Raw genomic sequence first — 24,744 nt, forward strand, 5'->3', positions numbered from 1 at the left:
ACTAATGCAACAATCTATGATTACACGGGATAAGTACCGCCTCTACTTGAAGAAAATCAGCTGTGCTCCACCAAGGGTTGTGTTACTGATCTAATTGACGAGCCTACCGATAGGTAGTGAAGACATGAGAGCATCACACATGTTCTGGTCGACTTAGTCAATAATCTGGTCAAATTCTCAATTAATCCATCTCTTCTTAATCTATCCGCCAGAGTCTCGTTCCACTCTGTTTAATGCTCTCGATTGTATAGTACTTGAAGCCCTGGCCATCCCTGTACTCCTGAAGAACCTATTGTATCACCGATCCATAGAAACGATATCTTCAATGACACCTTCCAGAATAAAATCTGCCTGTCTAAGAGCCGAAAGCATCCCTGACCACTCATCGGGATGGTCTCCAACAGTCGGTATAGAGATACAACTCTAACTCGGTAATATTTGTTTGTGTCAGAAATGACCGCCATTCGCCTATGGATTTTTTCAACCGTTAGATGTAACATTGTGATGCGGTAATTTAAATATTTAACTCGTTCTTCCCTCAAGTAATTCCCTCGTCCTATGCGATAGTATCATTCTAAGACATTCAAGTTATAACACATATGACTTCCCAAAATCAATATCATCCACATAAAGCGGCGGAAACCTGCTATATAACCATAGTTGCATATGGTGAAACGGACTTCGATGTATGGCAGAGTTCGCTGTGGCTAACCAGGAATAGGGCGGGATCCACCCACCATTTAGTCAAGGGAAATGTAGCTAACTATACATCAGCTAGAAGAACACTATCCAGACAAAAGCTATGAATACCATAAAGCCTCACTATTTGATCGTGGTATCCAAAAATCTCTCCTGGGGGCCAGCAGCGTCTCGGGTTCGATCAAATCTTTGCATTTACTAGTATCTACCAGTGCCCTTGATTTGCTACAGTACAAGGACCCGAGAGAGATATTGGTTTTATAGAAGTAGAATCTGAACAACAATAACGAAGGCACCGAAAAAAATAAAGACTCTGCTCAAGCCTTCCAAGTTGTGGCGACAACAGAAAGAATAAGCATGATCACACTTCAATCCTCCACCGTGAAATTATAGTCAATAGCCAACAATTGAAAGGAGAAGTGCACGAGGAAATTTAGATTTGAATCCTCAGCCTTGGGAGAACCCACAGAAAGGGTATGGTGCCTGAGGAGTCTGAGAAGTGGAAGAAAATTGCCGAGAACGACGAAACTCGACCGAAGCATTTCTTAAGACCGAGGAAACGGGAGAAGGAGGAGTTGCATCAGCACAGGTCTTGGGTTCTCCCGTCCGAAAGCCTAGAATGTTCCGCGTCATTGAACATGTGGACAACAGACTGCAAAGGGCCCTTGACTGACAGGCGATTGGAAGCAACAGATGCGTGGGAACGACGGGCTATGCCGGAGGGCTGCGTGATTTTGAACCGTCAGTGGGGCTCTGATTCATATGCGAGCAGATTGAATCTCGACTGAAACGAGAGCCACAGCCAGCCTCGGTGTCGCCAGATGTTGTGGTCCACAAGAGGGAGGATCGGTTTGTTGGGCTCACAGCGGATGGAATCGATGCTCTCGGAGTAGAGCTCGTCGAACGCTGAATCGAGTTGCTTCGAGATCTCTACGATCGCCTTTGTATTAGCTGTTGCTCTCAGTTCTTACCAGAATACTTTAGGATGATACTCACATTACCAAGGGTACTCGCCGATGCATTCCAACTGGTGCGATAGACTTCAGCCAATGAGTTTCGGTGTTCTGAATCGTCAAGGACGATAGTAACAGACGGAGAGGGGCTTCTGCTGAACATGAGGGATGTCCGCTCCGGGTCGGCATCTTTCACGAGAAAGGCATCGATGCTTTTGCTTGTCCTAGCAAGCGAGACTGTGGAAAGACCAAAGTGATCTGATTCGCGGCTGCCACGATTCCGGAGACGTCGAGCCTGACGAGCTCGTCGAATGTACCATCCCAGCAAGAAAATCAGTCCAGCCAGTGTAAGGGTTCCGAGAATAACGGCTCCGGCAATGGAGAGCTTGTAATACCTCCATTTCCCAGCTGACCGATTGTATACCGCTACAGGATCGGCGAGAGAAGACATGTCCTGGATGAGTCGTGAATGAAGTTGGAAAGACATAATCTTTCTTACAGCACCCTCATCATAGCGGGAAAGAGCCAACAGCCTCATATCGAGTCGCCACCCCGAAGAACTCTGAAATTATTTGATTCTCTGTTATGGCGTGGTTGGTAAATATTGCGACCTACAAGAAAGAATTTAATGAGAAGTCTCATGGCTTGGTAGAGGCTTACGAGTAGTATGTTGTGTGCACTCGAAACATCAGGCAATACAACGTATCATAGATGCGAGAAATCTCACAATGGCCACTACTGTATTTGCGAGAACTGCGCAAGGCAGTTACTGCCAGTTTTTGGATAGCTCACACAAGTAGATTGTCTATAGCCCTTCTGTAACTAAAGGAAACTCATGCCACTCAATGCGAGAAAGCATGATAGCTGGCAGCGGCGTTCTAACTTTTGCGCGGTCTCAATTTGCTTCGCTTAACTACATAAGCCGAGAGAGCATCGATCAATAAGTCCTTAATATTTGTACCTAGCAGGTTGCTGAACTGAAGGAAGGACATGAAGATCTCAAATAAAAAGACAGGGACCTGCAAGGTCCGGAGCAGGGTTGGTAGTTAGCTGGACTCAGATGTGAAGTGTGATGGTATAACTTAATCAATATGAAGGCTGGGTCGCAAAACCCGGCCCAGAAAGCTGAAATACCACGTTGGCTCGCCGTGGAAAATGCGATAAGAACCGTCGTTTTCATCGTCTGAGTCGCGGGCATCTTCCGCCAGTACTCGGAATCTCGTTTAGATGGTTCTTCATGCAATCCAAGCAAAGACCATTGAAATATCCATGAAATTTGTTCGGTGTCTTCCGAGCAACATTCGACCAGACAGATGTGCTCGAAGTACATAAGGAAGTGCGTGCGAAGTGGAATTTGCGCGCCATTTTGGCGGGTCGTGGCAGATATAAGCTTTCCAGGTCTTATTGCATGCCATATCGCGAGGATTTGAGAGATGGGACAAACCATGTTATTTTCAGCGAGGTAACAAACGTGTATTATGACAGAGATCTTCAGGGAACAATATATACTAGGATAGTATCAAAGTCTGAGGAGAATAGATGAGGAATCCTAGAGAGAGTTGAATAGAAGCATGGATATAAAAAGACACAGAACCACAGAACCAACAGATAAAAGATGTAGACTAAAAGCAAATCAAGTAGGTATAGATCCGAAATGACAGACTTCACAGGGTGAGACATCGGATTAAATTCTTTACCCCGTGAGACGATGAATCAACCATAATATTCCGCCAACCAAGTTCGCAAATCCCCAACCGTTGGGTATTCTAAAAACAGGCTCCCGCTGACGGAAATTCCCAACTCCTCTCGTAGCCGTTCAGCGATGACCAAACTCATCAAGCTGTCGACGCCGAGACTAGCGAAAGTGGCATCATCTGTCAAATCAGACGGCTCCATAGCGGCTTCATGAGCCACCAGTGCTATTGCTTTACCAACAGTACTACCCGTAGAAGAGCTGCCTATTGCATCGACAGCCAGTTGTTGAAGAGGCAAACCTTTTGCCGGAGCAACCATTGAGCTCTCTTTCATTGGGGATTCTGCGGCTGATTGTGAGCCCCCGTTTGATCTGATGACTTCTGCAGCAGACGAAGAAGAAGGAAAAAGCCCCGAATGAGCAAGCTTGCCAGTATCGGGAACATTCGCACCACTCGTGAGACTGGATCTGGTATCGGGAGACGAAAAAAAGCGATTCAGTAACATGCGGGGGTAGCGACGGAACTTCATAGCCTGCATGACACCCACAATTTCGTCGCCTTGCAGTACGTAGACGTCACCTAGATAGATTGATGCGTCCTCGGCAGTAGGAATCATCTTCACATAAGATCGATAACTGGCTCCAGCCACCAGCGGGCGAGCCATGCGAAGGGATCCCCAGCCAGGGGTGACACAAAAGTTGTTCTTTGTGTCCATAGTGTCCGAAACGTTCATGACGAAGCCAGCCAAGTGGCACACACTATCAATGAAGAAAGGAGGCACCGTCCACGTTCCAGTTATATCAGTTGCCTTGATGGTAACATCGGCGAAAGCCTCGAGTCCGTGTAGTACCACAGAGCGCATGCCGCGATACTTCTCTGCATAGTCAACCAGTTTGTCGGCAAAAAGCGCATATACCATGTTATGCGAGAGTCTGTTTGCCAGACCATCGTCAGCCAGTTGTGACAACGTCTCGATTCGACCTTGAACAAAGTGGAGGAATGGCACCCAACTGGAGAGCCAGGCCTTTGCGCTTCCATAGACAACCTGGGCTGTCACGATAGGATCATTGTCCAGAAGCGAGAGCCCATCACTAGAGGCATTGTGAATCTCAATGAATGCTATCCCCGATCTAATATCAGATGTACTGATAGAGATCTGAATGAGTTGCGGCGTGTCAGTCTTCTTTTGTGCCACTAAGCCTTCACGCACGACAAGGTTCGATATTTCCATATCAAGGACACTCTTGTCGTTCTTTGAATCCAGATTATGCAGGAGATGTTTTCCCAGTGTCAATGCAATATCCGCATGTATCGACTAGAAATTGCAAGAATCATTAGCAGACTGATCGTCAAGTTTAGGCATAAGCGTCGAGATTTACTGAAGTCACCACACCGGTCCCGTTCATCTTGTGTCCCCATGCAGCGGCCAAAAAGTCCGATTGCATCAAATCTGATTGAACGATAACTCGTCCAGCTACCCCAGAGAAGTTCTCTTCGATAACCCTGTGGACTAGGGATGTTCGCAGGCTGGAGATGGGCGTAGGTCGTGTATGAATGGCGGGAATCGTCGTTGAAAGTGTTTTGTTCTCAATTCCATCTGGAATGTTGCCTTTGGTGAGAGCCCAGTTGCCGTTATATTGTATCCAGTGGTTCTTCTCATTCCAAGCATACGTAGGCAGGTCCAAGAGCCGCAGGTCTTTTTCGAAGGGCCGATGGAACTCGTTCCAGTTCACTTCTACACCAGCGAGATGAAGCAGAGCCAGGGTTTGTGAGAGAGTCTGCCAATTATTCTCGCCTCGACGGAGGGATGGAGCTGTAACACCTATCGGTGACATGATCGATTGTGCAAATCCAACACAGACGGGATGTGGTCCCAGTTCAATCCAGGCCATTGTTTCGTCAACCGTTGAGATACGGAGTGCCGTTTCCACGGCGCCCATGAAATTGACCGTCTCTCTCGTTGCTCGGCAGATATAATTGGCATTGATTGTTCTCTCATCGAATATGATTTTGCCGAGTACAGGGGAGATGATGGGTAGATTTGGAGGATGGAAGATTGCCCCTGTCCTAGCCATATCTTCCAGCTCGTCGAGAATAGGATCCATTTGCTTGGAGTGAAACGAAAATGCCACATCCAGTTGAAGGCACTTGATCCCAGAGATTTCAAGTTCCGCCATCAGTGCTTCAATTTCGCCAACTGTTCCGCTCAGAACTGTGTCTCTGGGTCCGTTGAGGCAGGCGATCTCAAATGGCTTCCCATTTACTTTAACAACCACTTCTTCGAGCGAGGCTCGGACTGCCAACATTTTGTGGCTTCCAGCTTGGCATTTCCTCTCCAGGATCCTAGCTCGCTGACCAACAAGAAAAATTGTATCATTGGCAGACAGCACGCCTGCTGCGTGCAAAGCCGCATACTCACCCAGGCTGTGACCAACCACAACATCCGGTCTGATACCTAGTGACTCCCAGTATTTTGTCAATGCCATCTCAACACATACAAGTGCAAGCTGTGTGACTGTAGGTGAGTGCGCGTGGTCCTCAGGATAGCTTCCATCAATGACAGGAATTATGGATGGGAAACCTTGAGCCTGGCACAGCGTGTCAAAGTGCCGAACTTGTAATTGAAAATACGGAGAATCTCGGAAAAGTTCCAAGTTACTAGACCGATGAGATGCCCCCTGCCCTGTGAAGGCAAATATCACTGGCGTCGGTCCAGTTGAGGGGATTCCTTCATGGGATTCCGCTGATTGAAGAGAACAATTCAACTGCCTTATTAAATGCTTCACATCTGATGTGGGCACGGCCACACGGTGGTTATGATGATGACGCCGAGCGGTAGTTGTGTACGCCAAGTTCGACAGTGAGACATTCGGGTTTGCCTCCAGGTAGGCGATGAGGCGCTGCAGGTTTCCTTTTAACGAAACCTTGCTCTTAGCCGAAACTGCAATAATGTGGCTGGTGCGAGGGTCCTGATTGCAAACTTCGGTTTGCACGGGTGGCTCTTCAATGACAATGCTCGTGTTTCCCCCGGCAGCACTGAAGTTATTCACAACAGCAACACGTTTCCTGTCCGAAGTCCTTCGCCAAGATATTCTCTGGTACGGTATTTGAATATTCCTTCTATCAAGATCCCTGGAAAACGCCGGGTTGATTGCGTTCTTGATACCGATATGTGGCGGAATGACCTCTCTGTCGAACATGAGCAACAGCTTGAGCAGCGCTGTTGTACCCGCAACAGCTTCACCATGACCAACATTTGCCTTCACCGCACCTATATATAGTGGCTGATTCAGACTGCGGCGCTTGGCATTTGTTAATGGGGCGAAGACATCAGAGACAGACTTAATCTCTTGACCATCGCCCGCCTGCGTACCAGTTCCGTGCATTTCCACGTAACTGACATCCAAAGGATCCACCCCAGCTTGGGAGAGGATCTGTCGCGTGAGGTATGCTTGATGACCTGCATGAGGATGTGTGATGGAAATTGCCTCCGCCGAGTGATTTGTTCCAGCCGCGAGAATGACACCCAGAATGTTATCGTTGTCGGCTTGGGCGTCTTCCAGCCGTTTCATGACAAGCGATGCAACACCGTCAGCTCGGCAATAACCATCCGCTTCGCAATCCCATGTCTTGCATGCATTCGGTGTCCTTGATAGGAAGTGGCCATTGCTCAGTCCAGCGAACGCGTCCGAATTGGTCAACACGTTCATTCCCCCTGCCACTGCCATATCCGTGTCTCCGTTCCAAAGGGAGTTGCAGGCTACCTGCATATTTTCGGCCCTGATTAGTTCTTCTGAACGTTTTATTTATCTCAAACAAAGGTGAACCAACTCACATTTATTGCGGCCAGTCCAGACGAACATGCTGTATCGATGCTATAGCTCGGTCCCGAGAATTTGAAAAAGTAGTTGATACGACCTGGACCAAAGGCACGACATCCCCCAGTAATAAAATAGGTCCCTATATCCTGGCTTGTGTTGACTTCCCGGTAGTCGTCACTAGCTTGGCCATAGAAAGTACCTATACGATGTAGGTCGGTTGATGCCGTACGGTCCGCAACATAGCCAGCTCGTTCCAGAGCTTCATAGGCTGTTACAAGTGCTAGTCTCTGCATAGGGTCTGTTTGCATAGCCTCGCGCGGTGACATGTTGAAGAAAGGCGCATCAAATTGGCCAGGCTCGTCAATGAAGCAGCCGTACGGTGTATGGCTAGTGTTCGCACGCTTGCCAGTGGGATCACAGTGTGATCCAACATCAAATCGATCAGCCGGGACCTTTTCATGCACATCGAGACCCTCGTTCAAAACATCCCAGAACTTGTCGGTGGTGTTCGCACCTCCGGGCATACGACACGACATGCCAATAATAGCAATTTTCGCTTGTTGGGTACCTCTGGTGCATTCTGAAAAGCTTTCAGACTGGGAAACCCATTCCAGAGCGTCTTGCGTTGTTGTTTGGAATCCATTCGACTTGAAGCTCAGCGCCTCGACCAGATCGTGAGCGGGTAAAGATGGCCGTAGCGTAAGTACCACACACTCAGACACTCTGACATCGTTTGCCCGCTGTACGATTGCCTGGACAACCTTGTCCCAATGAATCGTTTGGGTCAGTAATTCCTCTACCGTGTTATGGAGAAGCCCACTGGCGCTTGTTGCTAGAAATGGCTGGCCGGTGCTGGTTGAAAACAAGGGAGCACGCGGCATGAGCCTGGTATCAAGCTGTTCGCTTGACTTGGATTGGAGGATGCGATCGACATGCTCCTTCGTGTAGATATGTCTTGCGTGACATAAACCTCCGTAGACTGGCAGAGCAATGAACTTGCGGTCTCGCAAGAAGTCAGATGCGAGGAAAATGTGCTTCAGTCGCGCTGGTGGTCCGCTGACAGTAACTGACCCTCGACTCCAAGCACTGATAAACACCTTATTCAGGATGGGGAATTCCTACGGTAGACGTCAAAACCAGTACGAAGAGCAACCTTGACCAAATATAAATATGCGACGAACCTCAGCTTCTTGCATGGCATCAAGCTCATTTTGAACTTCTTCATGGGCAACCCCTGGAACAACATATGCCCAGCTATTACCAGTTTGAGCGTCGTTGGAAGGCTGCAGGTTTTGTGAAACCTCATTGACCACTAAGCCAAGTCTAAACGCTATACGGACAGCCTCAGACCCAGCAACAGGCAAATCTGACAATGTATGGGAGAGCGAAACAGCGGCAGCCGACAGAAGGCCAGTCCCCAGACCAGCTACACACAGGTCCGCACCCTGAGAATCAAGTGGGCTCTTACTGCTGCGTTCATAGTGCCTGGGACGTACGTGGTCAGCGGGAGTCTTGTCGGACGGTATATTGGCTTTTATCCTACCCGATGAAGGTTGCAAGTTGAACTGCACAAACGAGCATCCCGTCCACACAATCACTGAGAGGGCCACTTCGTAGGTCGGCATTGTTTGCGAGGCTAAATACTGTCTCAAATGGCGGAAACAAAGCCCTCAAATTGGCCGACAGTGACCGAACTTCCTCCCGGATAACCAAAGTGGCGGCTTCAATAAAGTTGGCTAACAACAGATGTTGTCTGTTTTTGCTGTGGTTATGAAGCCGTCGGAACACATCATTCATGTCACCGTGGGGAAACTCATTACCAAAATAGCAGACTGAAATGCTGATAGCTTCATCCGAGGACTCGGCGATGGAGGATGGCATCATGCTTGAAAACTGATTCATAGAGCTAGTTCCTATGCAACCCATTATATGGCCGCATCTCTCTCTGAAAAATAGGTTACTGACTGATGCCAGATGAGATTTATAAAACAAAACGTCCCCATGACACATGGACGCACGCCTCCAGAAATGGAAGACAGCGGGATCAGTCAAGCAAGGGGTCATCAACGCTTGTGATCAATTCTGAGCTATCCACAGACGATAATACTTAAACTGCGAGAGAGGGACGGATACTTGACCTCGGATTGAATATCATTCTAATGTGAATACGGGGTTCACCTTGAACTTGTAATCTGTACTAATTACCCCGGACTTCGGGGTTTTATATCGGGAAATTATGCCCTCTCTAACACCTCAATTCCATTCTGGAGATAGACGGCGTGTTTGTCTTGCCACCCCCTTACTGGCCATGCTTATCTGCCCCTTACACAAGCTGCGGGCTTTCAGCTCTACTAGTGTCAAGTCCTGTCTTCAAATTTGAAATAAGGCTTTATCTTCTCATACCAAGACAAGACCTCGAACCTCGGCTCAACATGTTGTCGGGTGAGGGAGGCTATCGTCAAATCAATAAAGCCTTGAATATCTGCGCCTTTGAAGATTATTTGAAAGCCCAGCAAAAATGCATGTCAAAACTGTTAGATGTGGAGCAGATTAGTCCACGAGTAATCCGAATCCTTGGACAGAACCCTGGAAAGGTGAGCCCGAATTTCGTGAACTCGACATTCCCAGTTTTGTTTACAAGATACCAATGAATACTAAAACTGTGCCATGCTATTCAGTTTACTCTTCAAGGGACGAACACCTATATTGTCGGTACTGGAGCCAAGCGTCTTATCATCGACACAGGCCAGGGCATTCCAGCCTGGGCAGGGTTGGTTGCAGAAACACTGGCTACCGGAAGATTTTCACTATCGGAAGTCCTTATAACACACTGGCACGGAGATCATACCGGCGGTGTTCCCGATCTCATTCAACTGTACCCAGATCTCTCTCGGTTTATTTTCAAACATACCCCGAGCAAGTCTCAGCAGCCCATCTTCGACGGCCAAATATTCACCGTTGAGGGCGCTACATTGCGAGCCATTCACACACCAGGACACTCCAGTGACCACATGTGCTTCATTTTAGAAGAGGAGAATGCCATGTTTACTGGGGACAACGTGCTTGGTCAGGGCACCACAGCTGTTGAACACCTCGGCACCTGGATGGAAACATTACGCACAATGCAGTCATATGAATGCATCAAGGGCTACCCGGCACATGGAGATGTGATAGCAAGCCTCAATTCCAAGATTGCGGGAGAGCTGGGAGGGAAGTTGCGACGTGAGCGCCAAGTGCTGCGGGCTCTACATCAAATTGAAAGTGGCCCGCGGGGTAGAAGGCTCTCGACCAAGGAGGTGGTCATGGCAGTGCATGGAGATAAAATGAGCGATCATCTTATGGAGGAGGTGTTGGATCCGTTCATGGACGAGATCCTTAGAAAGCTCGCTGAAGAAGGCATAGTTGGATTTGATATGAGAGGAGGCGTGAAAAAGTGGTTTGCTGTCACTTGAACCATTGAAAACTATGGATATTTATTTAACTAAGGGGTAGCTTTGATTGCCTTTGCCTTTGTATTGTAGTTTATTTATTGCCATGTCACAACGTCAGTGGGCCTGAATAAATTATAGCTATGCTTTGTCCTTCCATTTTGGGTGTATACCACGGTTGCCGGGTTAGTTCGGGATGTGTATTCGTAAGCAATTATCGGAATTTGCGTGTCCGAGAAGCTAAAAATTCCCATGTGCTGCAAGGTCCGGCCTTGGGTCAATTGTGGTAATCCCCATTGTTTACCCCGAAGGCAGATTCTGAACCCGCATGTAGATTGACCACGCTAAGGGTCCCCCTCTGAAAGTCCAGCTTAAGTGGCGAGGAGTTAAGTAGTAAAATGCGCAGCTGTAGAGGCGTGACCACTGTCGGGTGGTTTGTCTGGAGATCGCAGTGAACCGCTAGTTTCAAGTGAACAGAATACCTGGCTGAGATCACTATAGAGGCATTTCAACTTTGAGCGGGGGCTAAAGATTTTACCGGGCCAATATAATAGGCCGTTCATATCTGGCGCCACTTAAATGCCGAGATACTTGGACGCAGAACTATAGCCCGACACGACGCTAGGGCGGGTTGCCGATGCACCCCTTGGATATCCCCTCGCAGGAAAGAATGTCAAATTCAAAAGTACTGTCATATTATCTCTTAAATAGACCATATGCATTGAATTACATTTCATATTTTAAGAAATCATTTACCTTGTGCCAAGCTGGGTCATTCGCCAATCCCAAACATGACTATATTGAGCGATCCAGAGATCCCCGAGACATCAGGGCCTGCTGATAACAAGTTTCTCTGTCTAACAATATGTGGCTACCGCAAGCCCGGCATGAGTGAAGAAGATTATCGCCACCACATGGTCAATGTTTCTGCGCCCATGACAAAAGAACTGATGGTCAAGTACGGTGTCAAGAGATGGACTCAGGTGAGAATTTCTTCGTTCCATTTTATTTGTTGACCGCTCCGCCTCAGTTTCACATATCTAATGATTTGTTGCTTTCAGATCCATAACCAAAGTTCCACTCGGGCCTTGATGAGCCAGCTGTTTGACCCTCAGATGGCGAACATTGCCGACTTTGATTGCTTTAGTCAGGTTGTCTTTCGAAACATCGAAGACTACAAACGTATGAAGCAGGATCCTTGGTATAAAGAACACCTAGCGGGTGATCATGAGAACTTTGCCGATACTAAAAGAAGCATGTAAGTTTATCCAACAATGTATTCAGTAGCTGTGATTAACCTAGACCAGGATCACTATAGGTTGGATTGAGGAGTATATCAGAGATGGAGAGATTGTTGATGGAATTGAGGGTTCTTAGACAAATATCACGTCCACAATCAAATTTCTGTTTAAAGTGGCCGATATCGATCAAGGAACGGGTTGCGTAGAATCATCCAAGATGTTGAAAGTGTCAGTTGTAAGCGAAGGCTGAACTGCATTGTATTTTAGGCACTGAAACAGTGTCACGCGCTGCTTTCGAGCTCCTATCACAATGTATTACAGATAAAATGTCGATCGAGTATGACGACAGTAGATGTAAGATTGATCTCATGCTATTTAGATAGACGTTAGCAAATCTCCCAAGAAAATACAACCTTCTCATCTCTGTCGGCGTTCGGGGGAATCGCAGTGCACTGAATGTACCGATAGCATGGGCTATACGCCGAAGAAAGATTATCCTGAAAGGCCTGGTTGTGACTCATTTAAAGTTCGGCAATAGAGAACTTTTTGATCTCAATTATTATGCCCAAGAGATGTGATATATCGGTGCCAGCTAGTATCAATCAGAATCTTCTGCCTGTATGTAGAGAAAGCTGTCATTGTCGCCCTGGCCAACGCTGATCAGTAATCGCCTTGACTCTCAACAACCTGCAAAGCTATGCCTCATTACAGCCTTTCGCCCACATTCAGACGATTTTGCGAGACTTGTGTGTAATCCAAGCTAACTTGTGATTTAAAGATGTTGAGTGGAGATGGATGCCTTATTTCGCAGGCCATTACTACCCCACCCCCTATCTTTGCGCTCGGGTCGCTTGTTCTTAACGTTATCCTTGATCCCTGCCTGAACTATGCTCCAATATGAACAAAAGCAATCCTTCAAGTCAGAATACCAAATGAAGCCCAAAATGCCCTTGGAGTGTACATATCAAAACCTCATCTCGTGGACGTGAGCCATCGCACAATTACACATCTCCGAAAAGCAGCCGATAAAATTCAAAATCAGGACTGATTTGAAGGGCGCATTGGCTATCGACTTTTCAATTGATTCATGCATTATTCGACTAGCCTCTTGCATTCAAGAGGCTTTCCCTCATCAAGTGCTTCTTGACTGCCCCACACGTCAAAAAAAAAAAAAGGAAAAAAAATTCACGCAAGGGGTCCTCAAGCATGTCCGCGCACGAAACGTACGCCATCTTAGGCTCGACAGGGAACTGTGGCAGTGCCCTCATCGAGAATCTTCTGAAGAGGCCAGAATCTCGAATCCATGCATATTGTCGCAACCGCAACAAGCTCTTACACCTTCTACCCGAAACAAATGAAAACGGGCGGGTGGAGATTTTCGAAGGCAGCATCCAAGATCATGAGCTTTTAGCATCGTGTATCCGCGATGTCCGGGCTGTCTTTCTAGTTATCACCACTAACGATAACATTCCCAACTGTTCCCTTGCCCGAGATACTGCCAACGCCGTGATACAGGTCCTGTGGAGTATGCAGGACGCCACCGCCCGTGGCGGTGCCAGTACCAAAAGCATGCCCAAGATCATTCTTCTTTCATCGGCCACCATCGACGAGAACTTTTCCCGAAACATAAATACCGTGCTACAATTCCTCCTATTACGCTCGTCTTCTTACGTCTATAAGGACTTGAAAGAAGCGGAGACACTACTTCGTGCCCAGAAGGACTGGCTGACTTCTGTCTTCATCAAACCCGGGGCTTTGTCGGTTGACGTCCAGCGCGGCCACGCTCTAAGTCTGTCCGATGAAGAGAGTCCTGTATCTTATCTCGATTTGGCTGCTGCCATGATTGAGGCGGCGGATGAAGACCAGGGATGCTATGATATGAAAAATGTTAGCGTGGTCAATACCAATGGTAGAGCAAAGTTCCCACTTGGTACTCCTGTGTGTCTTGCTGTTGGGCTTTTGAGGCATTATTTTCCTTTTTTGCATCCTTACTTACCGATGAACATGGGCCCGCACTGGCCTTCATGACCGGAAGCATTCTATACTGTGGCTGATTAAATTTGATTATACAGCTCAAGAGGGCTTTTTTTTGTGGGATTCCTGGCGTCATGTCAAGAAGGGGGCGGTTACTTTGTTGTTTTTTGTTTCAGCGATGTACTTGCTTCTCTGTTGCTTTTGATTATGTACATTATCGCGGGAATATATGAGGGGATCGAGCGCTACCATTTTTATTTACATTAAGTTCTACTGGGTATAGTGGTTTCTGGGCTATGACAGAGTATATAAATCATTCAACCCCCTGGAAGGCCGAGGTAATCTTGAACAGATGTGAATGAAATTGCAAATATTATTTCGAAATGCGCTTGGTCTGCTAATATATTAGGCATTTTAATACTATTTCAAATGCTTATTTAAATACTCGTTGGAATGCTTCGTTAGGTTTGTTGTGAGTTGATACACTGCCGTACTAGGCCTTTCCCTTTGACCTCGCCCAAGCGAGATAAACTGCTGTAGACAACCTGGCTTGCACACGCAAGATGGGCAGTTTGTATTAGAATATTACTGGTTCCATCGCCTTCTATTATCAATCTTGCGCACAGTGAGTGTTTCTTACCCAGCCTTTTTTCTAATTCTCTCTGGTGTATGGTCAGTAACCCCTAGTCGGGTCTTTCACGTGCAAGGCTCCTGTAATCATATGACAGGTCTTTGCTAATGCTGAGACACTTTTTTTTTCCCAGGATTGATAGATGGCTGGTCAGGCCTAGCCTCTTATCAACATCGCGGGAATACAACTTCCGTAAGGGGGATTGGGCTTATGCTCACTACAGTAAGTACATTTAGATGTTAGGAGGGTATAAGACCTGTGATAGCGACTACCTACATATACTAAGCAAAATGTTGTTACTAGTAAGACGTTTCATACTAAAGGGGAAAGGATAATCGATTTCATTATCTGTCAACATGGTATCACTTAACCCCTGGTGCAAAAAATGGAGACATAATGCCTGAGGCATATGCCGGCCAAACATGTCACAATGTTCTTCCGACACCGGCTGAATAATATGACGAGTCTTTGCTATAAAATTGGTCGTTTTGGTGACGTCGTTCCTTACCACAATTCGTATTGTATTTCCCCTTGCTGTTCGTCTCTAGGTTTGAAATGCTCAACGTCAATGTTCTTCTGTATAATTTGCAACATACAGTCAGGTAAAATAAAACTCATGATATGAAAACGTGCATTTATTCTGTTTATATCAAAATTGAAGTTTCAGTCAGCGCTCAGTGACGATCCATGGAAGTCCTTTGACGGCCCGAAGGGGGAACGGATGTGAGTGCCAGCCAATCAGAGGATTCGTTTGGAGGTCCAACCCTACATATTCCTGGAGGACTAACTACACATGTACAAGCGTGGTTTTGATATGGACAGAGAGAGGTCTTACTTGACTTGCGGTTTCCCCACCGCTAGAGGCGCATTTTCTACTACAAATTCAAATTCTGTGCATCTTCCGTGGCGCTACAGGTTGGCAGCCAGCCAAACTGAAAGTGACCATGAGTGGAAACTTGCGCCCTCCTCCTCTATCGTCCTTCCGGCAACCCGCGTCCGATCTCGTAGACGACGTAGCCTTCTTCAGCTACGACTGGAGTGTATCGGGCTACTTACAGGAAGATTCATCCGAACCATCATCCACCACAGCTTCCGAAAGCTCAAACCCCCTTTATGATTCACACGTCGACACTGCGAAGCAAACGCCAAATCCGAAAATTGCCATCCCTCGAGCCACAAACACAAAACCATTAGCCAATCCAGGCCGGGTCTCCAGGGCATGTGTAAACTGCCGCGATCAAAAGGTGAAATGCAGTGGCCACCGTCCAACATGCCATCGATGCCAAATGTCCGCTGTTACGTGCATCTATGGTGATCGAAAGCGCGAGAAAATGGTCAAGTGCGTGTTTCAAATTAGATGCAAATACTCTCGCATCTGACAGGGGTGTTTAGACAACTTGATGATTTGACAGCCCAGGTCGAAACGTATGAAACCCTCCTACGAAATATCTATCTCCATCCCGATCACCACCCTGATACGCCTGTCAATCAACCTGGCGCAATAGACGCACCTCCTCATCCGCTGAATAAAGTCAATATCTCACTCCTTGAAATTACCTTGTCATCTGACAATGTCTAGATTCCAAGCACGTCTCTGGCATCGCCACTTCCGTTGCGAGTATCTGACAATGCTAATACACCAGCTTGCACGATTGGCCCCGTGGAGTTTGTCGAAGAAGATTTCAATCGCGATGCAGAGGCGCAGGCTACCGGTTTTATCGGCGGACATTCGGAAATAAAGTGGCTACACCAACTCAAGCGTTTTTTGGAGCAAAAGGATCCAACACTGGGCAGTCCCCAGAAGGATGCAGACATCGCCTCGCTGTCATCTGTGAACTATTTCCCCGATGATTCGGGGACTGTGATCTCAGATAACGTGGCCATGATGGAACGGCCTTCGCAAGGGATCGCAGATCAACTTGTCAACAACTACTTCAGTGTTATACATGAATCTTTTCCATTTCTTGGAAAGAGTCTCTTCCTAAGTCAGTGCCGAGCTTTCTATTCGAATGCAAATCTACGACCAGGAAGAAGATGGATGGCAGTGTTGAACATGGTATTCGCCATTGCCGCGAGACATTCTTGCCTCGCATCGTGCCATGCCCATCACGACCATGATGACCATGCAGTATACTTCTCACGGGCTTGGCAGCTTAACACGCACGATGTTGCGTCTTTAAGTCATCCAAACCTACAGCAGGTGCAAGTGGAAGCACTAGCCTCTTTTTACCTTCTTTCAATTGGACAAGTCAACAGGTGGAGCATCTTCCTTGCTTAGATTAGGCCATTTCTCTCCGGGCACAGACTGATTTTCTTATGATCCTCCAGGGCATGGAGAATGTGTGGTATCGCGATACGCTCAGCGCAGGCTATGGGGATCTATCTCCGCGATGAAAGTCCCAGCACCTCAAATCTGTCCAAAGAAGCCAGGTACCGGCTATGGTGGGGTCTCTACTTGTTAAATAACCGAGTTTCTGGGATCATCGGTCGTCCACTTGGTGTGCATAGAGCGTTTTGTACGACACCTCTTCCGGTGCCGTATAGAGAGGAGGATTTTGGGGAGGAGCATGTCATGCAACTCCTTACAAATAATGAAGCTCGACGCATTCTCATATCGTCCTTGCAATTCCAAACGCCTAGGAACGAGACGGTGGAAAGCCCCATAGCTCAAAGTCCCATCCATGTTGCGTCTAGGGAGGAAAAGCGCAGTGAGCAGGCTCGGGCTACTGCGGCACAGAGTCTTTCAGTGAATGCGTCACTGTACTTCATATATGCCGTTGACCTGGCATCGATAATGGAGGAAGCAATTGGCACTTTGTACTCCCCAATAGCCGCTTCAAGGTCGTGGCTTCAAATTGAACTCGCGATCTCTGCGCTTAATGAGTCCATTGAACGTTGGCTCTCTCGGCTTCCTACGTCATATCACTTGACAAGGACGCGAACAAACAGGCCCGATGTCCTTCAGCACACAAGTCTTACGTTCCATTTCTATTCCACCAAGCTCATCATCACACAGCCATGTCTGCATCGCGTCGTGTACGGAGTCCCGGAAGAGGGGCCACCAAGCACTCTCTGCAGTACCTTGGCTGCGACATGCGTTCAGGTAGCAGGTCAAATGCTCGATCTCCTACCAAGCGATCCAGATACAGCCTGGCTGTATGGATGCTCCCCATGGTGGTGTGTGCTTCATTATATCATGCAGTCCGTGACTGTTCTCATGATGGACCTCGTGGCCCGACCAGAGGAAGGCACGCCGGAGAGTGCCGGTGTTGAGGCTATGATCAGAAAGGCCATCCTGTGGCTGAGCAAAATGGCTACCAAGGATCCTTCTGCAATGCGAGCTCAGCTTCTGTGTATAGATATTCTAACGCGGCATAGTTCGAGACTTGCCATGGAGATTGAGGTTGGAATTTAGAACATAATTTTTATCAGAGATCATCAGATCATTCACTCGACTACGAATACGAAAACTGCGGCTATGTGCTGGTCCTCGAAATATGCGTTTCCAACCATAGTTATGAAGTGAATTTCAGTTGTTTTACGAATCAGGACCTGTATGCCTTTCCCATAAATGAAGAGAGTGGTACGGTGCCTGGTACCCATGCCTTCCGTGCCTCTGACAACACGCCTATTGATGGTAAGCTTTTATCAAGGATAAAACGAAACTCAGACCTTATAAATCAAACTTAGACCTAAGATCTTGGGTTCAGCCACAGGAATCACCCTAACTTAGATCGGCGGCAAGGGGACCCTGCTCGGATCGGTTAGCGCTAATGCATGTACCTGCAAATCGAGCCAGTTCTTCCTAATAAAGAAAGGTAACAAAAGCAAACAAAGAGAAAAGCAAAATAGATCTTCTTTCTGTTTCCTCCTTCGGGTTGTGGCTTCTGCGGATCATTTGGCTTTCTCGTCTTGTTTGTCAACGACATACAGTCATCCGCCGGCAATGTTAGGTTCTGATCGACATTTCCATGGGCAGTTGGGTCATTGATGTACCTTGAATATGTATAAGTTCATTGAATCTCGCTCTGAAACGTAGACGAAACCTTTCTACACATGCCTTACAATACTGATAATTACCGATGACAGCTGCGACAGACAGTTTTGTAAGTCTGTCTGCATCTGACCTAAAGCAATAATAGGAAATTCGTAGGTTTTTGTGGTATCATCCAAATCTGCTCCAGACTGAGAGCAATCTCCAGATCGGGTTTGATTTTTCAGGCTCATGCTCCCCACGGCGATCGATTAGCAACACAAGCCTGGCTAATAATACTTGCACGCGATACAGCTCACTAAGGACCAATTGAGACGTCATTTTTTTTTTTGCCGCGATTCGTGTCCCTGAGCTGGAGGGGCTGCTCCTTTGCCTTTTGTCGTGGCTCGGTGTCTCCCTATAAGGTGTGGGCTCTCCTGGCACAGATTTGCGCTGCCGCACGATATCGCTCCAGAATCCTCAAGGTAATCATGGACACCATGGTTAATGCACAACCCCCTTTCCGCACATGAACATTGCAGAATATTTATCACTGCCTCAATGAACTGCTTATTTTCCACAATCACTAATTGAGTTCGTTGAAGAGGTGAGACGTCCTCGGTGTCCGTAGTCCCAACACCGTACTCGTGAGATGTGAGCCAGCTGATAAGGGACAAACCTTGATATTATAGGAGAGAAGAGTCTGCTCATAGGGCAGGGAACATCTCCCATGCAAGGACACCTTGACCCTGATCTCGAAACGCCACTTGAGGGGTTCGTGTCTGACGTAGGCTGTTGGCTCTTGTCGTTCTGTAGCCAAAGAAAAAGAGTCCGGAGTGATATTGCAGTGAAAGAGTAACAATAGAGGGCTCTGGGTCACCTTTGTCCGAGGTGCAAAGCTCAGCAATATTTTCAGCCACTTGGTTAAAGCTTGAAGAAATAAATTGAGCGACCCAGATTCCAGGTAATCCACTGGGGATGTCAAAAGACCGCTGAAGTCTCTGTTTATATCAGTGGTCTCCCGGGGAACCCCAAGTCGAGGAGGAGTCAAGATGTTTGGAGTCATGTCTGGACCAGGCGAAGGTTGTGTCACGCTAGATAGCCTGGTGGATGCTATCAACGACGCGTTTAGGTCTGGGAGCGTAGCGGACATATCTGGTGAGGCTGTAGCTAGCCCACTTTGAACAGTCGGGGTTGCTGAATTTCGCATCCCATGATCAGCGTACAAGCCACACATCGGCACTATCCGGTGGGTCTGCGTTAACTGGTGATCTCTGATAAAGAAGATATGAGCGGCGATACAGAGTATGCGACGATGATGCGCCGATGGATTCGAAAGGAACATTTAGCATCGGCTTCACTAGGAAGATCTAACGGAATTTCCTTTTGGATTATTAGTGTAAGTTCTTCGTTTCTGTTGAGAAGGTTCTGAGGGCCTAAGGTTTCAGCCTTGGTCCTCGATAAATTAAGTAACGTTATATTCTTTCCCCGGAAGGAAATCGTTCTTGTTCCTCCCCTCTGTTCTTACGTGGTGTTGATCTTGACATAGCACTCGGCTATTACAGGACGCAGTATGGAACAATCTGATTCAAGATGTTAAAAGGTCGACACGTGGTCAGGAATGCGCACGAAGAGATATGTGGCCTGAGGCCCCCAACACGAGATCTGACGTGACGTACAGTAAATGGATGATCTAGGACACCACCGCCCACGAATGGGCTAGTCTGTATATAACCAATTCTCGCTGGTCCCAGGAAGGACCAGCATTTAGTCTCTTCATACAATACACCCTATTGTACTACACGCATAACTAGGTCATCTATCTCGCTTACCTACCTAAACCTAGAGAGACTGCGTGGTCTCACAAGATATATTAGACCTAATTTATCTCTATAGCGATAGTTAATCCGCGATCTCTATAGCTAAGACCTTAAGGTATCACTCGAGAAGCCGCTATATTAAGAATCACTACTATTAGATCCGTGAGAGAGTTAAAGAAGGTAAGATACGACTCTCTTATATAGCTAGCGTCAATAACATTGCCGATAGCTTCACTAAGCTATGAGCAAGACCTATATTTAAAGCATTTCGCGACGCGCTAGCATTAGAAAAGGCATTTTGAAGACATAGCAGCTTCAATACTAAGGGGGTGTATTAAGATTCATGGCTTCTCTAGGCATGAAATGCCTACTTCGCCAAGCATGAATCTAGTGATTAGTATTGAACCTACCATATAGAGTATAGTTCAGGAGAAATGCTCCTTATTAAATAGGATCTCTCTCTCATAGAGGAGTGACCAGACCTAAATAACCTCGTTGGCCTTGACTACATACTTCCTAGCGTCATTCATCGTAGACAGTTTTAACATAGATTAAATAAGGTCATATGCAACGCAAACAAGAGGCATCTATAGATATGAGCCATGCCGCCCCGAGACAAACCTCTTAGGAGAGTTGACAAATGAGAAGCCGCTCTTATGTCTATCTTGGGACTATGTAGAGCTTCTTGTCAGTAGTGTTGTAAGAAGACGTTTTCGGCTACATAAATTGATGATTCATACCTTTTAATTACTACGAAACCCTCTCTGGGATCGACCGAAGGGCCTCATGGTTTTAGCTCTGGAAAGAAATGTACATGAGGATAAATGGCCTGTAATGTATCCGAGGCTCTTAGAAGACTGACAACCTCGATTCCTTAAGTTACACCAATAGCTGGCAAATGTAATACATTGCTAAGCGCTGAGACCCCAAATCTATCAGTAGATAGTGTTCGGCCACATGGGAAGTGGGGAGGGTAAAATCAATTCCAGTAAGTCGGGTCAGGAGGTCAATTTTGTCTTCACAAGACAAAAAAAACCATGCATCAAAACACATTTAAATGCCACATCACATGAAACACTTGACGCTAACAAGATCACACAGGATCTGTCACGCATGAATCTGTGGGAATGTTTATGCAATCCTTTCATTATGTGAGCTCGTAGTGTCGTGTGTATGGCTGGCTCGTTCTAAACGTATAAAGTGCTTTTGATTGGTCGGGACGCTTCTTGTGGCGCAAAACTTGGCTCTTTCTGCGTTCTGAGTGTAAATACTTGCTGGGAGAAAGCCGCCAGACCTATCCTTAGAATGGAGGAGTCCACGAAGGGCATACATCACCTCTTGATACGTGTTTAAACACTAGGGAGGACTTGAGTGCCATCGGGAACCGAGGTGTACTTGGCACTTGAACATGGAGGACCAAGTCAATCTATCAAATGTGCCCGATTAAACATACCAAACGGTCTCCTAAATGATGAGCTGGAAACCAGGTTCGCCATGATCGACAGTTCGCTCGCTGACCTATTCAAGCGGCCTAGTGCTTTTGTGACTAACCCGGGTAAATTCGTTCAATTTGTACACCTCCAAGGTTCGCGGAATCCACGCTCACGGTAACTCGAAGCACAGTTTCAGCCGTCCATATAACGACCGCAGGCTCACAAGCGTTCTTCTACAGTAAGAGGACTGCCAGGTTGGATCTAGGAAAGCTCAGCTGCTTCGCTGCTGAAAGAAGTGTATCTCCTCATCCGTATTGCGGCGGTTGACGTCGACGCGTGGATGCCGCACCAACATCTGAATCACAGACGACGTTCGTTCTATGCTTTGTTTCAAGAAAATAGAGCTTGCTATGCTCCATATCCACGCTTTACGAATTCAATGTTTAAAAGACGTTCAAAATCTCAGAGACAAATTCTTAGCATAACAGTTCTCAAAGTCAACACACAGGTACTGCCCCAGTATTTTCAAGCTCGATGTCACGAAGCGAGGATTTCACGAACAGCTGGTAACACTTGGGACGTTCATGCAACCACTGTATGTCTGTCCACCAGTAACATCGACGTTTGACCAAGTCCAGTTAGAGCAGCCAGATGATCCACAAACAACAACCACATCATATCCCGTGGAGGCAACAGCTCCCGCGCCGGAGACGTTCTCAATGGTCAAATCGGTTATAGGGATACCGCTGGTTGGGGTTCCTTTGAGATCGCCGCCATTGTAGTTTTGCTCAATGAGAATACCGTACCTATCGGAATAGGATTAGCGAGACTTTCGGTTGTATGTGGCGTGATATGGTGATCCTACTTACTTAGAGATGGAGCTCAGAGTGATTCCAGAATAGGTCACGTCCTTGATCTCACCGGTGTCATTCACGGTAGCCTTGATGCGGATACCTTAATGGCGAACGTCAATAAATCGGACGATGTATCTGGATACATGATTTCCCTTACCATTCACCGAGCTCTTGACCTCGGAATTCTCGAAGGTGACAGTGTCTACCGTGTTATCACTACGGCCACCAACGCTTCCAATCGATAGGCCGTGGCCACCGGAGCAGACACCACCGCTGAAAGTGATGTTCTGTTCACAAAATCAGTCTCATGTCCAAGAGAAAATCTTGGATCCTCTGAGTACTCACTGTTCCAGAGTTTACCGCCACACAATCATCCTGGTTATACACCTGGGCACCCGTGATAACCACGTTGGTACTGCTGCCGATATCGAACCCATCCGTATTATGACCACCCTCAGTATCTCCAGCTTCGTCGTTAATAGTCATGTTGGTGATAGTCAGTTCATTGCAGCCGTTGATGCTAACGGCCTGAATGGGGGTGTTCTCAATGTAGAGGTCCGTGATAGTCGACGAGATAAGGTCATGGGCGTAGAAGAACTTGGGCTTGGTCTTGCCACCGCTACCACCTTGGCCGTCCCACCAGCGCGATCCGTTTGGGTTAAGGTAGGCACCACTGGCACCCTTGACAGTGATTCCAGTACCAGAGATTTGGAGCAGTGGGCCGACCCATTCCTCGTATCCCCAGGTGGTCTCACCTTCGAAAATCACCTACAGGTGTTTGTTCAGCATAGCTCAAGCTAACTGGAATATTGGAAAGAAGATAGGTAACACGATGATTCTTACAGTGGTGTCATCTGAGAGACTACTGAGATCCAGAGTTGTTCCAGATGGCACGGCAACATCCGACAGGATGATAGTTGAGCAAGACTTTTGCGACGCACTCGCCGAGGCGGCACCAGAAGAGCCGGAGAAGGTGCAAGATGTCGCTCTCTTGGCCAAATTTGGGGCGTCGGTGATGGAAGGCTCAGCGACTGGCGAAGCAATTGCGCCTGCTGCCAGAGCGACTACCGAGAGGAAACTAAAGAGCTTAGACATTGCAAGTGAACGATTGAGTTTTCTTGTTTGGTCTCCAAATTCTGGTCCTCGGGCATAAGGCATTTTATAGGCATGCCTGCTCGGATGCTTGTCCTTCTGATCGTCTCCTGGACTGCTTCAGAAGGGGACAATAAGAGCTGCGGGCCCGTAGAGCTCTATGATGCACCACGATGCTCCATGATGTTTATCCTCGAATCACTAAAAGCTTAGAAGGATACCTTGTCTTCCCATTGGCGGGTTTCAAAATCGTGATCACGGACAGAATTATACAGCCACGTGGGTGAATTTAGTGTATCTGCACCTCTTCAGGCCCGCTTGGTGGCTAACAGGGGCGAATGAGAGGAATATTCAGGGCCGATCTGAAACGCGTCGAGCTTTCCGTTATACCACTGGATTAATAAACGCCACCATCCTGCAGGTAAAACTGGGGGATAGACCGGGACTGGTCTTTGTATGTTAAATCCCCCCCGCTCAATTGTGGGAAAAGCCTTGGAAATCGCGGGGAAATGTTGCCAATCGACAAAAAGCACGGGCCATATTGCTTGTCTTCTGTGGATTAACGTCGGCGTTTCTTTTTACCACCACTCGTTTATTCACGCCGTGGAAGTGATATCCACTCTCAAAACCACAGGGATGAGAGCTGCGTGACTGCATATCTGATGTCGACATGAAGGGCCACTTGTTTCTTCAGACTCGTCTCTGGCGACTCCAAAATTAATATCTCTCGAGCTGGGTCAAGGACCTGATCGCCGAGCGGATGGTGAAGGCGTGACTTGACTGATCCTCCGCTTATGGCCAGCTGCTTGATTTGTGTCGGAGCAGGACGAGTCAGGGGACCGCGAGCGCGGTCGAATCTCCGAAGGTGCCTAACGAAACATGTACACAGTACACACGCAGTAACCGGACTAGGTTCACGGGTTCCTACCAGGCCACCCCGCAGCTTATGAAAATAAATGGAATTAACTTTTTTTCGACAAACGAATCCAAAGTTTAAATATATTGGAAAGAATCCCACCGTTTAATCCCGGTAGAGTAAATAGCACATTGACGATGTTCTAGACTTTTCTCGGCCAGTTCGTCTAATACCTGCGAACCTCTCTGATTCGTCGAACTGCAGTCCACTCTCCC

The 24,744-nt window shown here is 47.3% G+C and overlaps 7 protein-coding genes across 7 annotated transcripts; 4 read left to right on the top strand and 3 right to left on the bottom strand.

The window, feature by feature from the left end:
- Positions 1-1,441: 1,441 nt before the first annotated feature.
- On the bottom strand, positions 1,442-2,190 carry PENARI_c029G11358 (uncharacterized protein; the record flags this gene model as incomplete). Its single annotated transcript, XM_022636343.1, has 2 exons — positions 1,442-1,639; positions 1,696-2,190. 2 exons carry the CDS (start codon positions 2,188-2,190, stop codon positions 1,442-1,444), a joined length of 693 nt encoding a protein of 230 aa, XP_022483875.1.
- Positions 2,191-3,365: 1,175 nt separating this feature from the next.
- PENARI_c029G04337 (type I polyketide synthase) lies at positions 3,366-9,048 on the bottom strand (the record flags this gene model as incomplete). The annotated part of the gene is made up of 5 exons (XM_022636291.1): positions 3,366-4,661; positions 4,726-7,110; positions 7,182-8,285; positions 8,349-8,652; positions 8,711-9,048. 5 exons carry the CDS (start codon positions 9,046-9,048, stop codon positions 3,366-3,368), a joined length of 5,427 nt encoding a protein of 1,808 aa, XP_022483852.1.
- A 551-nt stretch (positions 9,049-9,599) lies between these two features.
- Positions 9,600-10,619, top strand: PENARI_c029G00792 (uncharacterized protein; the record flags this gene model as incomplete). Its single annotated transcript, XM_022636265.1, has 2 exons — positions 9,600-9,761; positions 9,846-10,619. 2 exons carry the CDS (start codon positions 9,600-9,602, stop codon positions 10,617-10,619), a joined length of 936 nt encoding a protein of 311 aa, XP_022483845.1.
- A 767-nt stretch (positions 10,620-11,386) lies between these two features.
- tpcK (decarboxylase tpcK) lies at positions 11,387-11,972 on the top strand (the record flags this gene model as incomplete). The annotated part of the gene is made up of 3 exons (XM_022636344.1): positions 11,387-11,578; positions 11,657-11,853; positions 11,903-11,972. 3 exons carry the CDS (start codon positions 11,387-11,389, stop codon positions 11,970-11,972), a joined length of 459 nt encoding a protein of 152 aa, XP_022483841.1.
- A 1,070-nt stretch (positions 11,973-13,042) lies between these two features.
- On the top strand, positions 13,043-16,719 carry PENARI_c029G09612 (uncharacterized protein; the record flags this gene model as incomplete). The annotated part of the gene is made up of 4 exons (XM_022636331.1): positions 13,043-13,774; positions 15,365-15,780; positions 15,834-15,972; positions 16,021-16,719. The coding sequence occupies 4 exons, from the start codon at positions 13,043-13,045 to the stop codon at positions 16,717-16,719; spliced, it is 1,986 nt and encodes a 661-aa protein (XP_022483807.1).
- A 60-nt stretch (positions 16,720-16,779) lies between these two features.
- PENARI_c029G04015 (fungal specific transcription factor domain-containing protein) lies at positions 16,780-17,856 on the top strand (the record flags this gene model as incomplete). Its single annotated transcript, XM_022636287.1, has 1 exon — positions 16,780-17,856. One exon carries the CDS (start codon positions 16,780-16,782, stop codon positions 17,854-17,856), a length of 1,077 nt encoding a protein of 358 aa, XP_022483857.1.
- Positions 17,857-22,220: 4,364 nt separating this feature from the next.
- Positions 22,221-23,616, bottom strand: PENARI_c029G02804 (glycoside hydrolase family 28 protein; the record flags this gene model as incomplete). The annotated part of the gene is made up of 5 exons (XM_022636276.1): positions 22,221-22,473; positions 22,537-22,621; positions 22,679-22,808; positions 22,867-23,289; positions 23,365-23,616. The coding sequence occupies 5 exons, from the start codon at positions 23,614-23,616 to the stop codon at positions 22,221-22,223; spliced, it is 1,143 nt and encodes a 380-aa protein (XP_022483873.1).
- Positions 23,617-24,744: the final 1,128 nt, after the last annotated feature.

The sequence above is a fragment of the Penicillium arizonense genome (assembly GCF_001773325.1).
Source record: "Penicillium arizonense strain CBS 141311 chromosome Unknown PENARI_contig029, whole genome shotgun sequence".
NCBI classification, from domain to species: domain Eukaryota; kingdom Fungi; phylum Ascomycota; class Eurotiomycetes; order Eurotiales; family Aspergillaceae; genus Penicillium; species Penicillium arizonense.